Genomic DNA, 18,541 nt, shown 5'->3' with positions numbered 1-18,541 from the left:
AAGTATTACTGAAGCACTCCCCTCTCGCATGAAAAAAGATGCAGGCAAAAGCTCAGGAACCAAACATTAGTAAATGCGAGGATGCAGGTTATAGTCTTTTGGTGGAAAGATACACAAAGCAGCGTCAGGCTGAACCTCAAGCCGGCGCTAGTCTTTGGAGACGATCACTATGCACCATTCTGTATTAAAAAAAAAATAGATCGTAAAGTTCAAATTTCCGTCCACCTATTTATCTGACTATTTCTGCCGAAACCACGGGTAAAAGAACACACCAAGGATTTTTTTTTTTTTTTTTGATTACCGATGGTGACAACCAAAAAGGTTTAGGTCAGAGGGTCAAAGGCTCCCCTCCCCGACGAACGTGTTGACGGCAAAAGAAGCTTCAAAAAGGACCCAAAATTACTTTAAGTGCCATTAAAGTTGGCTAATAAAACCGTGTAGGTTGCCAGTGGGGCTGTAGTCAAGGGATACTGCACTCCTTCGAAGAGGAACTTTAAGGACAATCATGTACACAAGGAACTCTAGTAATAATCTAGCATTAGCTACAGAAATGGTTTCTCCATCTGTCCAGTTTCCTTGTTTTAAAACACGAGATCAAATCAATAGATAGCCTATAGGCGTCTACTGGCCTGTTAAAAAGGCCACTCGTTTGCACAGTGTCCACAGCAAAATTTACACCCTTTACGAGGCTGTGTTGCCCATCTTCCCCAAATGTTTCAAGAAAAAGTGACCGAAACGCATCATAATCCTTCCGTCCTGTGAACGCGCTCTTGTTTATGAGGGCCCTGCGCCCGTTCCCGGGATTGACCTGAGAGATATTTTATCTCCCGGATTTGACACGGATGAAATGTCCATGACAATCTCACTTTGAAACAAGAAGTCCCTGGCCGACTAATCTGCCTCCCTTGCTACCTGCGAAAGGCCTAACTGCTGTTGTTGTTAGCGGGCGATTAGGGGCAGAAGCCATTAATTGTGGGATTAGTAAGGTAAGTAAATACCTCTTGGTTGCTCATGCAGCGTAGAAGAAGGAGGAGGCACCCTTTGAACACTGCTACAACTCTTTTCATGACAGTTACCGTTATCCTTGACGTCACTGTTCTTTTTCCTTTACCCACTGCTAGTCCTCAGTGAGAGCTTGTAACTTCGGGGCAGGTTTCTCTGCCATTAAAAAGAGTTACTAGTAAAATGAGGAGTAAAATGGTAAAAGAAACAAAAAATATCGCTGCAAAAATAATTAAAGTAATAATCATTCACCGCTAAGTATGTGCTCACTCCTCCCCGATGCTTCTAAAATGCATAAAAAGAGGAAAAAGAATAATGAGTGAGGCTTAGCAAGACAAAACTTCTCCACTGTGCAATAAAATACACAAAAGAAAGGAGAAAATAAAATTAATGACTATAATAAAATGCGTAACAATGTTACTCAAGAAAAATATCAAACATCCACACGCCTGAAAAATCAACAGCTGAAAAATCTGATATATTAGATACGGCCCCACACGCCTAAGCACGTGAACATAATAATAGTAATTCACCTGAAATCATGTTACAAGTGGTGTAATTACTTAAACCCTATCAATGTAGTGTCAGCTAAAATGTGTTAACAACTTCGAAGACAGCAACTCAATACCCCACTACTCAGCACGCTCGCGTTCTTCGCCTCGCCGGTGGCTGGGCAGGGCTGCAGGGGTGGCAGGGTCTGCCGTTCCCCATCTGGTAGCGGGGAGGGTTTGGCGGCGGGCAGACAATATACGCCCACCAGTCACCCTCAAGGTCCGAGTTGCCTGGCGAAGATAAGTGCGCACCTACGACTAGTTGTGTCGTAGGAAGAAACAAGTGCCGAGACACCTCCGAGGAAACTTGGTTGTGCGAGGCGGGGCGCACGGGCTGTGTGGGTTGTGCGGGGCGGGGCGGGGCGTTGCCCTCGGGTGTGGCTGGGTGCTGACTTGACGCTCACGGAGCAGGAAAGGCCGCGCGCTGCGTCAGCAGAACGCTAGGTACACACTTCTCTGTCTCTGCCCTCACACACGTCACTGAAGTTACGGTTGAGAGAGAGATATAACAATTCGGAGTAGTTCGTAACCACGCTGCACACCATTTTATGTTATGGCTATTTAAGGTGTTACTTTTTTTAACGTGGTTAACGACGAGGCGGCCACCAGCCACCATTTTGTTATGTTATATTAGAGAGAGATAACACCTATATAACACTTCGGAGAGGTCCGTAAACCGCTGTTCACCACTTTTGTAATGACATCAGGCATCCAACTACACTAAGTATAGGTTTTTGTACTTAAGCTCCCCACTGTAGTTTTTTTAAGCTGAGGCGTTCGTTCCAAGTCAAAATCTTTTTGTTTACATATTATCTCGGGAGCTTCTTCGATTGCCTGTTTCCTCCATTCTACATCCACAAACTGCAGGGGAGCAACATCTTTCAAAAATTTCAATGACTCGTACACTTCAAGTACTGAGGCAGGATTGCATTTGACTGCATTTGATAGGATTAAAAACTTAAGATCACCAAGCCATTTGCTTCTTACTTCTGAAAATCTCATTCTGATTTGCTCAACTAGTTCCACCATGAATGACTGACAAGTAAGTTTAACATGCCTTACCCCCTCAGGACCGTGACATTCAGACAAAGTGGCAGTTGCAGCTACTCCTACATACACATTTTCAATATTAAGTCTGTTCTGAGGAGCATGGATGTCTAGGCTGAAGGGATCTTGATTTCTATCAACATCCATCTTGATGAAATCACATAACACTTCCTTTAGGATCTTGTTAATCTCTTCTTGTAGCCTGTGCAATAGTGGAACTGAACCTTGGAACATGGTGTTGACACCATTAATCCTATGCAGTTGAAAACTCATGAACTCAAGCTGAGCTTTGCAATATTTGTAGTTTAATGTTTGCAGGATTGTTTTCACTGTATTAGAGGGATATGTTTTATCTGCTACTTTGTCTGTGAAATAGAGCTGAAGAGGAGCCCATTGCTCAAGCACTCTATTTACAACATTTTCTAAAGCTAACCAACGAGTCTGTGATAGACTGAGGAGGTTGTGAATAGGTACTTGGCAAAATGCCTGAAATTCTTGTTGCTCTTTTTTTCTCTGACTAGACCTGCTGAAATGAGAGTAAGTGTTTCTGAGCATATCTTCAAGAGATGTGGACATTTTTGCACATGCATAAGAGGCACAAAGATGGATTAGATGACAACTGCATCTAACTGTTATTACATGGGGAAGATCCTTTTTTAAGCATTGATGCTACACTTACTTTGTCACCAAACATAACTTTTGTTGTATCAGATGAATAGGCAATTATGTTATGAAGAGGTATGCCTTTTTCCAACAAAGTTTTCTTTATGTCAGGAAACAATTCTGCAGTTGTACTGCTTTTAACAGATATCAGATCTAAGAAACATGTTGCAATATCCATTTTCTCTGAATCAAAGTACCTTACAACAATTCCAAGTTGTTTCTCTGTTGCCACATCAGTGGTTTCATCAGGGATTATGCTAAATTTTGTCTCCCTCAGTGCTGTCACTAACTCTTTTACAAAATACAAACCTAAACCTTGTCTTATAATGTTGGAACACTTTGTATCACTGACTTTAAGCTGTTGCAAGGTAGCCTGTTCACCTGAATTCTTTAGTGAACGAGACTGAATAAGGCGCACTAAAGGACTAGCCAAAGTAGAAGGGAGGTTATGCTCAGCTAAAAATGCAGCTACCTGTACTTCACTGGCTTCTTTGTAAATATTTTGCTGTGTCTGTTTCTGGAACACTTCTATTACACTCATATTTTCTGCCTTGCTTTTCATATTCTTAATGTGGGCTTCACTAGACCTATGTTTCAGCAAAGTTGAGCCATAGACTTCACAATCTCTTGACGGGAAACGGGGCGCGGGGCCGATTCGCAGGGGGCCGATTTTCAAAAATTTAAAATTTAAATATTTTCAAAACCAAAGCAGCTAGCGACCTGAAACTAAAACAGGCACCTCCCTTCGGCATATTTGATTATCCCTGAGCAGTGGTATCAACAAATTCAAAGTCTTTCCATAATAAAATCCCGATTAATTGTTTTTTATATAAGTATAACAAAACTTAAAAAGGCTATAAAATCCTCAGATTTTACGCTAGATGCACAAACATCACCAAATGCAGAGATAATCACTTATATTTTCAGAATCAATAGCAATATTTAGCATATCTTATACGTTTTTGCCCGAAATAGCTACTTATTTTTTTTTTATTTAGTGCAATTTTTTACGTAAGTTTTTAACATCTAATAAATCACTTAATTTTCACATTAGAAACTTAATACTTGAGGAAAGCATGCAGAAACATCTTAATTTTACTCAACAAAAGCAAAATATTCATTTTTCTATATACAATCACAACTTATTTTGGTTGAATTCCAATGTCACTATTGCCGCAGCACGTCTTGCCGGCTATCTGGCCCTCGTCCCTGAACAATCACTTTAGCCTTTTGGCCTATGACTTGTGGGCCCCGGTCAGTTTCCTGGACTTGTACACGTCCCTGTTCCTCGCCGTCTCCTTCCTGCCCTCCTCGATACTGCTCCTCTTCCTGCCGGTCGGCTGCTTCAAGGCCTTGTTCTTCCTCGCTTCTGAGGTCACGTCCTTGGAGAAATTAGCACCGAAACAGTTGAAGAGGGACCTGCTGATGTGCGTCAGGATGGTGTTGGCCAGGTTGTGCCCCTCCTGGCACCTGTACCCCTGCAAGGTCGGGTCTGAGGCCGCCAGGAACTCCAGGAGGTGCCTGAACCCGTCCCTGTGGCGCATGGCAAGGGAGAGGAACCTTAACCTGCGCTCCTTCTTGTCCTCCCTGCACATCAGGGAGTCCCACAGCGACATCCCGAAGGACGCCATGTGGGCCATTGGGAGAGATGGCCGCTTCAGGACCGCCCGGCCCGTCTCCAGCTCTCCCCTGTCGACCAGCTCGACCAGGGCGTCGAACATCACAGAGGGCGGGTCGCCCCTCTCGAGCTCCACGGTAATCTTCATCTCCTCCTGCTGGGCAAGCTCCTGCTTGCAGCACTCGGCCACAGAGGAGTTGGCCTGGACCTTCCTGGCCAGGTAGCCGGCGTAGTTGCCGACCGCGGCGAGGAGCAACTCGTCCGTCGGCGGGTCCGGCTGGTCGCGGCGTCCTCATATCTTGTGTCTTCTCCGTCACTTCCACTCGATCCACTGCCTTCTGTGTCTTCTTGTATCGTCCTCTGGATCCTTGCAGTTGTGGGGAAGGGTACAGAGACGATGAATAACTGTAGGTCCTTTACTTGGAGAGTAAACAGAGGCAGGACAGCGATAATCCTTAAGGGTCCTCTCCCACATTGCCGATTTCGCACTACGATGGTCCACGATGGCCCATCCCTCAAAATCGGCGTTGGCTGTCGTGGACCGTAGTGTGTCATCGTGCGATTTCAGACCGAAAATGGGTCACAACGACATGGCGAGGGAGGATCGCACGTCTACGCACGACTATATCGCATACAACGACGACTGTCGAGCGGGCATCGAGGCATGGCCGCACGACATCGCACGACATCGCATGACATCGGCCGACATGTCGGCGCATATGTCAGTACGGCAGCGTACGACGTACTCGATGACAGCCCGACATGAACGATGGCCTTTCGAATATCGCACGACTGTCGCTCGAAGGGCCCACGACACCACAACGACGTCGAGCGCACGTCGTGCACTTACCGTGGGTGGAGGTGTGTCTACCCTGTAACTTGAGATAGGTACAGGCAGGAGGAAGGACCCCTGGGCGGCTGAGGAAGGCGGTGAAGGTGGTGATGGGCGAAGCAGGTAGCGTGAGTGGACGCGAGGAGACCGGCGAGCAGACAGGGGCGATGGAGCGTAGTGTCGTCAGCCGACGGGGGCGCGGTATACTACGGGGCAGCGGGCAGCCTCGGGCATCTGTCGCTGGCAAGCGCGCGCGATTTAAACCGTCGACCGACGTCGGCCGACGTCGGCCGACTATGAGGATTATGTCGGCCGACGTCTTGGAGCCATCGCACGTCCCCCCCCCGACATCGGCCGACATCGCACGACGTCGTACGCTGCCATCGTGGGTATCGAGCTGTCGGCCAGCGTCGGCCGATTATTTTGAACATTCCAAAAAAATCGGCGGTCGTCGCCGATGCTCCGCTGTCGGCCGACGTCGGCCGACCCCCGTCGACCGACATAGGAGATTCTTCGTGCAAGCAGCGTAATCCTATGTCGATGGCTATACTTTTGACGCCGATGCTCACATTTCGGAGCATCGTAGACCATCGTAGTGTGAAATCGGCTATGTGGGAGAGGAGCTTTACAGAGGGGAAGTGCCCAGCTGACTGCGTGCCTAAGGCGAGTTAGGCGACGCGGGAACTGAGCTGAGTTGCCATGTAGGCACTAACTAAACGTACATTTCTTGTTTCCTAATACGTAAAACTGTGGACTTCACTATCCTACAGTTATCATTCATTTTACGTAAAGATTTCAACCTAAAGTTACGCAAATTTGCCATTTTTTACACAACGTTTTCAAAGTGCACGCATGGTGCTATTTTATATAAGTTACCTTGAATCCTCGACCAAATCACTCTAGAGACACTCCTGCCTGCTTGTATGCACTAAAACTTGAAGATTTCGTCCTGTTTCCACTTAAATTCGGAGTAAGAACGCGGAGTGTGTTTGAGTTGTCGCAGTGAAAGTCGCCATAACAATCGGCCCCTTACGCGAAGCCAGCGCGCCAAGACTGAAGAGATTTCCCGTCAACTAGTTGTGAAGTCTATGGTTGAGCGATGACAAGAAACACTTTTCATACATACAGAACATTTTGGGTGTTTGGAGTCTCTTGAGGGTGGCAAAAGCCAGTCTTTGAATTCTTTCTGGGTTGACCATTCCGGACGAAACTTTCGTGTATAGGTTTTTACTTTCTTTCTAGTAGACTGAGCCTCTTCTTCATCGCTGGATAAAGTCCATTGGTCAGCCATACCGCAGAACTGAGATGGTATGATCACTTTTAAATTTCTTCACACTCTCCAGGCATTGCAATAAGGATCTGTAAAAACAGTATGTACTGGATAGTAAAAAATGCGTGTCTGGACCATTCAAGTAAATGCATTTTCGAGCTGAGGACCATCTTGTGTCACTTTTAGTGAAATAAATGTTTGATATGAATACTAATTGTGAGCATTTACCTAATAGTAGGGTATAGGAAAAAATAAGACAAGCCAAAAAAAATTATCAAATATATCAAATGAAGGCAATATTTTTTTTTTTTAAATGGGTGACTAGCATAACCCACTTCAAGAGAGTTCATTCACACCAACAAAAATTTTTGTAACAGCAAATACGTAGAATAATATTATATGCAGTCTGCGTTTTCAATAATGATAAGAATCACATGAAGAAGGTCGAAAGACCGTGTATTCGTCAAAATACAACTTGGTCCCTAAAACCCGTAAGTGGTCAAAACAAGTACGTGAAATCAGAGGTTACTTCCTGTGGTCAATCACGTACAAGTATGTTCATCCCTTTCTCGCCTTCTACTTGAAAATGCCTTCTAGCTACATGAATTACTTTTCTGGAAGTGTTTAGCATAATATAAGCACAGCTTCCCGTCATTTGAACAGACGCTTGAGTCTCCCCTCCCACCCCAACCCCTCTCTCACTGCCCACGCGCTGCTGCTTACCCCGCCCCCGGCCATCACTTGTCTCTGAGTCACAATGGCAGGGAGGCGTCACAGCTCTCTAACTCTCGCTGAGATTGATGAACAATTAAGGATAGTTGTGTTAGAAAATAAAGAATAACATTATTCTGTGATAAAACTGCTTTATTTTGAAAAAAAGTAATCAATTATGTATGAAAACATGCATCTGTTTAAGTCTGTTTAAGAGAATAGGCACCCATTATACACATACGTATTGCGAATCATCATTTATAGCTATAAATAGATCGGTAAACGACAAAAAAATCGTACGTCTGGCAGCACCGCCCAGCGAGCCAAGTTTAAAGGCCCAGCGGGACTTTTAAAAATAGAGATTTTGAACTTTAAATAACTTTTTTTTTTATAGTTCTGGGATCATTTTGAGTCATAGGGAAAATATATAAAAAAAATATTTCTGGTGACCAGGATGAGTATATGGGATGTAAAGGTATGCTGACCTCTTAGGGATTAACAACCCCAAAATATGACAAGTTGACGCCATAATACTTGACTGTACCAAAGCCTTCCACAAAGTTCCCCACCAAAGGCTGTTAGCTAAATCAGAATACTATGGCATACAAGGACAACTTTCTAACTGGATTACCACGTTTTTGACTACTCACAAGCAAAGAGTTGTTCTTGATGGTAGTCAATCCTCATCTATTCCTGTAACTTCTGGGATACCTCAAGGAACCGTCTTGGGCCCCCTTCTTTTCCTTTCTTACATTAATGATCTCCCACTATCATTTACCTCTACTACTAGACTTTTTTGCAGATGACAGCTTAGTTTATCGACCCATTTTAGATAGGGATGACTGTCTTTGCTACAGGACGATTTAGCTGCACTTAAAGACTGGGAAGCCAAGTGGCAGATGACGTTTAGACCAGACAAATGCCATCACATCCGTGTCACCTGTACTAACAAACCTATTCCTTCATTTACAAACTCAATGACACAAACCTAAACAATATCTCTTCACACAAATACCTGGGCGTACACATCTCAGCAGACATGCAATGGAACACACACGTGAGCAGCATCAGGGCCAAAGCTCACAGAGCCCTGGGGTTCCTGCGTAGGAACCTTAGCAGGTGTAGCACAAACATCAAAATTCTTGCATACAAGACACTCGTTCGGCCACACATAGAACATTGTGACACCGTCTGGGACCCACACACTAACAATAATATAAATAAATTAGAGGCCTTACAAAACAAAGCTGCAAGACGGGCCAGACTTGATTACAGACTCACCACATTAGTCACTTTGCTTAAACAAGACATAAAACTTGATCCATTAGCAACACGACGACAAATACACAGACAACAAATGCTATATAAAATCACAAACATTTAGTAGACATAAACATACACTTATTTACACCCGACAACTACACGATCCACTAGTGGCAGCCACAACCTTAAATACCACACTTACCAGACTAACACTAGTATATTCAAATATTCATTCTCTCCCCGCAGCATCCAAGAGTGGAATTATCTCCCATCTAAGGTAGTTAATAGTCCCACTCTTGACACATTTATAAATAGGATCATCAATCATTATCTCCCTAATCTTGGCCCTATCACAATACCTTTCCTCATCCTAACCCTTATCCTAATCCTGTCCTGGCCCCTTGAATCCTCCGCACAACCCCCGCATATCATGCCACCCGAGTGGCCCTCGGCAGGTCGCCTAGAAATGAAATGAAATGAAATGGTGTTTTTTCATTCCTCTCATTCATCTATAATTTCCAAACACTGCAGCCTACCAGTACCTAATCATCGCCTGCTCAAGCTCATTTCACCTTGAGGCTATGATTGTAGACAAAGTAACTAAGACATACCCAAATTTGCTATCAATTAATTACTTAACTACAGCTTATCACTACCTGCCAGGGCAAGCTGAGAGGACTCCATCAGCTGTGAGTGTTGTTGTTTTGGGCCGCGGCGATCTAGTCGCTCACATGAGCCTTGGTATCGTCCTGTGACGGCTTCACAGGCGCGTCAGCTGCCCCGTCATCCTGAGGAAGTCGCAGGTGAGGCGGATGACTGAGTCCTGCCGTGAGGTGTGGACTCCTGCCGCCGCCAGGAGCGTAGGCAGGTCAAAGGTGGGCACGTCCAGGACGCAGAGTTGGTGTCGGAGCAGCACTCGCTGGGAGTGGTGGCGGGGGCAGTGCAGCAGGAGGTGCTCAATGGCCTTCTCAACGGTTCTGCACCAGGGGCAGAGAGGGTCGGGGGCCAGGCGCAGGCGGTGGAGGTGAACGCTGGTCGTGTGTCCCGCTGTGAGTGTAAGCGCTGAGTCGTGTGTCCAGCTGTGAGTGTGAGCGCTGAGTCGTGTGTCCAGCTGTGAGTGTGAGCGCTGAGTCGTGTGTCCAGCTGTGAGTGTGAGCGCTGAGTCGTGTGTCCAGCTGTGAGTGTGAGCGCTGAGTCGTGTGTCCAGCTGTGAGTGTGAGCGCTGAGTCGTGTATCCAGCTGTGAGTGTGAGCGCTGTTGTTTGTTTACATCACTCCAACTGCTCCCAGTAGATGGCGTTGGTGGTCAAAGCATTCGAGGGTTTGAAAATATTTTCTTCATCATGAAATATTATGAGTTGCAGTAGTATATATAAAATTAATGTAAAAAAATCATGGACTCCACCAATAGACTTTTTCTAATACTGAACCAATGCATGACTTAGGGAGGGGGGTGAAAATTATCATTATTATTATCATTACCATTATTATTATTATTATTATTATTATTATTATTACCATTATTATTATTATTATTATTATTACCATTATTATTATATTCATTATTATTATTATTATTATTATTATTATTATTATTATTATTATATCACTGAAAACAAATAACATTGTAATTGTTATGAAACAAATATTATTTATTAATAAAATCATTATTATTATTATTATTATTATTATTATGATTTTTTTTTTTTTACATCAGAGGACACGGCTCACGGGCAACAAAAAGAGTACAAAAAAAGCCCGCTACTCGCCGCTCCTATAAAAGGTAAAAGTAAAGAGTAGCCAAAATAGAGCTCAATTTCGGGTGGAGAGGTGTCTTGATACACTCTTCTTGAAAGAGGTCAAGTCAGAGGCAGGAGGAAATACAGACGAAGGAAGGCTTTTCCAGAGTTTACAAGTGAAGGGGATGAAAGAATGGAGATGCTGGTTAACTCTTGCATAAGGGGTTTGGACAGTATAGGGATGAGCATGAGTAGAACGTCGTGTGCAGCGGGGCCGCAGGAGGGGGGGAGGCATGCAGTTAGCATATTCAGAAGAGCATTCATCATGAAAATATCGATAGAAGATAGAAAGAGAGGCAACATGGCGGCGGAATTTAAGAGGTAGAAGACTATCAGTAAGAGGAGGAGAGCTGATGAGACGAAAAGCCTTAGCCTCCACTCTGTCTAGGAGAGCTGTGTGGGTGGAGCCCCCCCACACGTGAGTTGCATACTCCATGCGAGGGCGGACAAGGCCCCTGTAAATGGAATGCATCTGTGCGGGGGAGAAGATCTAGCGGGGACGGTACAGAACGCCTTGCCTCGAGGAAGCTGATTTAGTAAGATATACGAAGTTTCCAGTTGAGATTTTGAGTTAAGGATAGACCGAGGATGTTTAGTATTGAAGAAGGTGATATATGAGTGTTGTCGAAGAATAGGGGATAGATATGTGGAAGATTGTGTCGAGTGGATAGGTGGAGAAACTGTGTTTTTGAGGCGTTGAAGGACACCAGGTTCTTCTTGCCCCAATCGGAAATAATAGTAAGGTCTGAGGCTAAGCGTTATGCAGCCTCCAGCCTGGAATCGTTTAGTTCTTGATGAGTGGGTCTTCGGTTAAAAGAAGTTGAGTAATGCAGAGTGGAGTCATCGGCGTAAGAATGGATAGGACAGTTCGTTTTGGAAAGAAGATCATTAATGAACAACAGACAGATTCTGGAGTAAGAGGTAGGACAGAACCCTGCGGGACACCACTGTTAATAGGTTTGGGGGAAGAACAGTGACCGTCTACCACAGCAGAAATAGAACGCTCAGAGAGGAAACTGGAGGTAAAAGTACAGAGAGAAGGATATAAACCGTAGGAAGGTAGTTTCCAAAGCAAAGATTTGTGCCAGACCCTATGTCCAGCGCAATAGCAAAGGTTTCACCGAAACGGCTAACGGCCATATTCTCAATGAAGCTCTTCCCTCTTCGTCGAAGCGTCGCTTAGTGTGTTTCCGCTAAAGGGTATGCGCAGTTCCTAATTATCTTCCCCCTTCGAAGCTATCTTTCCGTGTAGCGTTGGTACTACCGTAAATCAAACAAACGTTGAAAACCGAAACCTTAATGCAATTTAGGTACATTTCTATAATGGATTATATAGTGTGGCTAATATTTATGTAAACAGTGCTTGATACAGTGACATACATTAAATATAGCAGAAATTGAAGCGATTGGCAGTCAGCCATAACCAAGACCGAGCCCCGGAGGCCGCAGCACCGCCAGGCACCAGTTTCATTCCAGAACTTCCAGCAGCAACATTAACAGCAAGCAATGATCTCCATTCAGCAGGCAGCCTCCATGCTGGTGTCTCGAAGGGCCAGCCCTTTAAACGCTCCCGAACGAGAACTATTATTATAACTCGTGAATAGTGAACCTATTATCAGTAATAGGAGCACTGCTGGGAGAGTTGTAGGGCTTAAAAAAATCGGCGTGGGAGAGGATAGCCCTCCAGCTCAATGTTGCTGGCTATGGGGAGCAGAAGACGGAGGTTAGGTCTAACTCGGACCAGTCTGAAATACCAACTCGGACCGTCATCTCAACCAACTCGGACCATTCTGAACCACCAGCTTTCGCCATTTTTATTACAAACTTAAACCATCGTTTATTCCAACTCGAACTCAAGATCCAAACCTTAGGTGAATCATCCGAATCATCTTCTCACCCTCACTCACGTCCAGCCCAGGTTTCATCTCTAGACCGTAGTAAGCACATCATGGACAAGTGTTTGGTTTGTCTAAACATAGTGCGTCCCCGACAGGTGAGATTACAGCTTCCTGTGCAGTTTTCCTGATTTATTATTATATTAAGGAAACTAAACATATAAGTGTAAATTACTGAACTCTATACAAATTGTTCTAGCGTCCGGCGATTTCATCACATAAACCTTTTGCATACCCTAGTCTATATTTAGTAGTATATACTATTCCTGAAGGCAAAGGATGCAGTACAATAAATCAAACAAAATATCAGGAAAAGTTTAAATAGTGATAAGTGGTCTAATTGCCTTTATTATAAATTAATTTAATAATTTTGCAGGAGGCATTGCTGTGTGATGGATGCAGTTTTTGGCAACATAGAGCTTGTGAGACCGAAATGAGAAATCCTGGGAGAACAATTAAAAGTTCAAGAAGTAATACTTGATTTTGAGGCAAGTGTTTGGCGGGCTATCCCAGACGTTTTTCCAGATGTGGTTATGCGTGGTTGTGTCTGTCACTCTGGAGGAAACTCCATGAACTCGGCCTTCAGTCTGCCTACACAAACGACAATGAAACATACAATTTTTTAAACATACAATTTTTTAAGACAATTGCTTTCGTTACCACATGTGCCTGCTGCTTACAGAAAAGCAAATGTGTCACAACCACTATTAAATCTTTTAGAGTACGTAAACATTACGCAGATGAGGTCTAAGGTATGGCCTCCCACCGCTTGTTGTGTGTTTGCAAGGAGTGTCAGAACAAATAATGATGATGAAGGTTGGCACTGTATACTTAATTTGAAAGCACGTAAAGGCCAACCTAATTTATATTCACTCATAACACCATTGTATAATGAGGCAAGGCTCGTAACACTACAAATGCATTTATTAAATGCTGGCAAGGTATTGCGACACCAAAAAACAAAATATGCCAAGCATCATGACAACTTATAAGACTTTGGGACCAATTTTCTAATGGCCATAGATAAGCTAAAAACTTACTAAAGGCAGTTTCTCATTACATTGCCGTGAATGTTATTGTCTTAATGTTATGCGTGAATTTTATTGTTTCAAGGTTTTTTATACTTTGTTTTTCAACTACTACATTTTAATTTTTTATTTCTTAACCTGTTGTTTTAAGTTTTTTTGTAATTTTAGGTTTGTTAATAATGAATTGCAAACACAATTCTTGGATGCGTGAGTTTTATTGTTTTAAAGTTCTTGTTTTTACCTTTTGTTCTATTTATTGATATCTAGATATGGTCCGAGCTGGTCCACTAGTGTGGTCCGGGTTGGTGCCGGTCCGGTCCGAGTTGGGGGGTGAACCGAAGACGGTGTACCAGGTGCAAAAAATTTGGGAGCGACTCAAAGCCAAGTAAGTGTATGGATGCATAGGTCTGTGTTGATGTAGCAAGACAACTTACGAGGCTAGGGTATCTTGCATTTGCAGTGGGTTTCAGTTGAATATTCTTGCTGTGTAGATTATTTCTAAGCAACCAAGACAGCCGAGTTTATTTATTTATTTATTTTTTCCTTCTCTGCCTATTGCGCCGGTAGGCTTGCTTGAGGGGCCTGGATGGTATTCGGCCCCAGCCCGTCATGGCACAGGCAAGTGTTTATAGTGGCGCAATCTTCTCATACGCCCATATATAAGAGTCAGTTGACCCACATGTAAGAGTCAATTCGCCCACATGTTCCATGTCATGTCCACATTGTTGAAGTAGTCAAGTACCATGTAAATAGAGTGTACTTCGAGAGGCTAGCACCAGAAGTCCAGAACAGTGCAGCAGGAGGCGGCTTGTTGGGGCTTTTATCGAGTGGTAAGTAGAAAATTAAAAATAAAAGCTATATGTAAGTTTATTAAATCCATGTACCGAATATTAACAGAGAATTAAAACCTTTGAAACCTACTTAAATAACCTTTACGAAAAATACGTATACATGTAAGATTCAGCTGCACACTGGGCCCTTGGGATGAGCGCAACCTTTCAGCAGTTGATATGATGACCTCTCGCCCTGTACATGTTCATCCCAGTAAGTGAATATTCTACACTGCATTATTTTCTCTCATTTATAAATAAATAAAACAACGAGAATGATCAGCTACATTTTTATTAACAGTGTTGCTCATTGTATCGCAGGGTAACTGATATCCACAAGTCCCAGAGAAACACGGGTAATTTCCGGTAACTGAAAGAATAGTTTAAGCTGTTTTGGCACAATAGCCTATTCACTGGTGACGCATGCTGAGAATGAATATACCCCATTGAAACGCGCGGTAAACAAGTGAGAGGTAAATGAACCACCGGTAACCTTGGGCGAAATGACTCCATGGTGTGGGTGAATTGACTTGTGGGCGAAATGACTCCATGGTGTGGGTGAATTGACTTGTGGGCGAAATGACTCCATGGTGTGGGCGAATTGACTTGTGGTCGAAATGACTCCATAGTGTGGGTGAATTGACTTGTGGGCGAAATGACTCCACGGTGTGGGTGAATTGACTTGTGGGCGAAATGACTCCATGGTGTGGGCGAATTGACTTTTGGGCGAAATGACTCCATATGGTGTGGCGAAATGGCATGTAGGTGAAATGACCGCATACCTGTTTGAATAATAGCAAAGACTGTAAATATACTTACATACAATATATTATTTAGGTTAGGTTAGTTGTTGTTTAAATTAGGTATAGGGAACAGGGAAGTAGGGCAAAATCTTTAAAAAATCAGTTGCGGATATCATCCAAATTCTCCAAATTATGACCTTTTGTCTCATCAACACCAGAGAGTAGTTCAGCATGCTCTCTAAAGACATTTCCTCTCTCTTTCTACACCACACTACATTCACACAACACACACACCTTCTACCAAAATTCAAAATTCAAAATGGCTAACGAAAACACCGCCTCGGAGTCCCCGCCTGGGGGGGGACCATAAATTCCCCTAGGGAGGACTCCCTTTCTGGCTGCCGACTTGAGAGGTATCCTGATAACTCCTCGAACCTCCTCCTTATCAATTTCTGCAACATTCGCGGTCTTCGTTCTAATTTTCATTCTGTGGAACACCATCTCTCCTCCTCTAAACTCCACCTTCTCTTCCTCACCGAAACACAGGTTTCTGAGGCTACTGACAGCAACCTCTACTCTGTTCCCTCCTACTATCTCAATCCTAAATTTCAATCCAAAGCTGGATGTTGCGCCTACGTGCGCAACGACATCACTTGCTCTCGTGCCCACGACCTTGACTCTTCTGAATTTTCCACTATCTGGCTGAGACTTCATTGTCATTCTGTTACTAAATATATATGTGCTGTTTATCTCTCACCTAACTCTACTAACTATGTAAAATTCTTTGACTATTTGAACTCTAAAGTGGAGCACATCTTGACTCACTCTCCCTTTGCTGAAATCTCCATCTTGGGAGATTTCAATGTTCACCACCAGCTTTGGCTTTCATCCTCTTTCACTGACCATCCTGGTGAACAAGCCTACAACTTTGCTCTCCTCAACGACCTAGAGCAGTTGCTTCAGCACCCTACTCGTATTCCCGACCGTCTTGGAGACAGGCCCAACATTCTAGACCTCTTCCTTACCTCTAATCCTTCTGCTTACTCTGTCAAACTGTTCTCTCCGTTGGGCTCCTCCGATCATAACCTTATTTCTGTATCCTGTCCTATCGCTCCTGTACATCCTCTGGACCCGCCGAAGAGGCGATGCTTCTGGCATTTTGCTTCAGCTCGGTGGGACGACCTGAGGATGTATTTTACCGATTTCCCGTGGAATGATTACTACTTCCAGGAGAGAGACCCCTCTGTGTGTGTTCAGCGCATCACAGAGGTGATTGTCTCTGGAATGGAGGCATACATTGCACGTACTTTCTCTACTCCTCATGCTAAAAAGCCTTGGTTTAATCACGCTTGTTCTCGTGCTATTAAAGATAGAGAGGCAGCTCACAAAAGGTTCCAGAGCCTTCGAACTCCCACTAACTTTGATCTTTACATTTCAGCCCGGAATCGTGCCAAATCTATTCTCCGACTTACCAAAACTTCTTTTATTAACAGAAAATGTCAACACCTTGCTTCTTCTAATTCTTCCCGTGACTTCTGGCATCTAGCCAAAAATATCTCCTCCAATTTCACTTCTTCCTCTTTCCCTCCTCTCCTTAACCCTGACGGCAGCACTGCCGTCTCGTCTGTCTCTAAGGCTGAACTCTTCGCTCAAACTTTTTGTAAGAACTCCACCCTGGACGATTCTGGGCATATTCCTCCTACTCATCCCCCCTCTGACTCCCTTATGCCTGTTATTAAGATTCTTCCAAATGATGTTTTCTATGCCCTCTCTGGTCTCAACTCTCAGAAGGCTTATGGACCTGATGGAGTGCCTCCTATTGTCCTTAAAAACTGTGCTTCTGTGCTAAACTGTGCTTCTGTGCTGACACCCTGCCTGGTCAAACTCTTTCGCGTCTGCCTATCAACATCTATCTTTCCTTCCTGCTGGAAGTATGCCTTTGTACAGCCTGTGCATAAGAAGGGTGACCGTTCCAATCCCTCAAACTACCGCCCTATAGCTTTCCTTTCCTGTCTATCTAAAGCTTTTGAATCAATCCTTAACCGGAAGATTCAAGAGCACCTTTCCACTTCTAACCTTCTATTTGATCCCCAGTATGGATTCCGCAAGCGGCGTTCTACTGGCGATCTTCTTGCTCTCTTAACTGACTCTTGGTCATCCTCTCTTAGCCGTTTCGGTGAAACTTTCTCTGTTGCGCTAGACATATCGAAAGCTTTCGATAAAGTCTGGCACCAGTCTTTGCTTTCTAAACTGCCCTCTTTCGGATTCTATCCCTCTCTCTGTTCCTTTATTTCCAGTTTCCTTTCCGGCCGTTCTGTCTCTGCGGTGGTAGACGGTCACTGCTCTTCCCCTAAACCTTTCAACAGTGGCGTTCCACAGGGCTCTGTCCTATCACCAACTCTCTTCCTGTTATTCATCAATGATCTTCTTTCCATAACAAACTGTCCTTTCCACTCATACGCCGACGACTCCACTCTGCATTATTCAGCTTCTTTCAATAGAAGACCATCACAACAGGAAGTACACGACTCCAGACTGGAGGCTGCAGAACGCTTAACCTCAGACCTTGCTATCATTTCCGATTGGGGCAGAAGGAACCTTGTGTCCTTCAATGCCTCAAAAACTCAATTTCTCCAATCAACTCGACATAATCTTCCAAACACCTATCCCCTATTCTTCGACAACACTCAGCTGTCACCTTCAACACTAAACATCCTCGGTCTATCCTTAACTCAAAATCTCAACTGGAAAATTCATATCTAATCTCTTGCTAAATCAGCTTCCTCGAGGTTGGGCGTTCTGTATCGTCTCCGCCAGTTCTTCTCCCCCGCGCAATTGCTGTCCGCCCTCGTATGGAGTATGCATGTCACGTGTTGTGGGGTCCACTCACACAGCTCTTCTGGACAGAGTGGAGTCTAAGGCTCTTCGTCTCATCAGCTCTCCTCCTCCTACTGATTGCCTTCTACCTCTTAAATTCCGCCGCGATGTTGCCTCTTTACATCTTCTATCGATATTTCCACGCTGACTGCTCTTCTGAACTTGCTAACTGCATGCCTCTCCCCCTCCCGCGGCCCCGCTGCACACGACTTTCTACTCATGCTCATTCCTACACTGTCCAAACCCCTTATGCAAGAGTTAACCAGAATCTTCACTCTTTCATCCCTCACGCTGGTAAACTCTGGAACAATCTTCCTTCATCTGTATTTCCTCCTGCCTACGACTTGAATTCTTTAAAGAGGAGGGTATCAGGACACCTCTCTTCCCGAAATTGATCTTTCTTTCGGCCACCT

General features: G+C 44.2%; 1 protein-coding gene across 1 annotated transcript in view; it reads right to left on the bottom strand.

Annotated features, from left to right (window-relative positions):
• Positions 1-4,062: 4,062 nt before the first annotated feature.
• LOC126991823 (uncharacterized) overlaps positions 4,063-18,541 on the bottom strand; it is a 74,574-nt gene continuing 60,095 nt past the window's right edge. Inside the window, exon 2 of the mRNA XM_050850491.1 lies at positions 4,063-4,823. Coding sequence (XP_050706448.1) covers positions 4,499-4,823 — 325 coding nt within the window. The 3' untranslated portion in view covers positions 4,063-4,498. The remainder of the gene's footprint in view (positions 4,824-18,541) is intronic.

Source organism: Eriocheir sinensis, unplaced genomic scaffold (assembly GCF_024679095.1).
Source record: "Eriocheir sinensis breed Jianghai 21 unplaced genomic scaffold, ASM2467909v1 Scaffold348, whole genome shotgun sequence".
Classification (NCBI taxonomy): domain Eukaryota; kingdom Metazoa; phylum Arthropoda; class Malacostraca; order Decapoda; family Varunidae; genus Eriocheir; species Eriocheir sinensis.
This window is presented reverse-complemented; position numbering and strand designations above follow the sequence as displayed.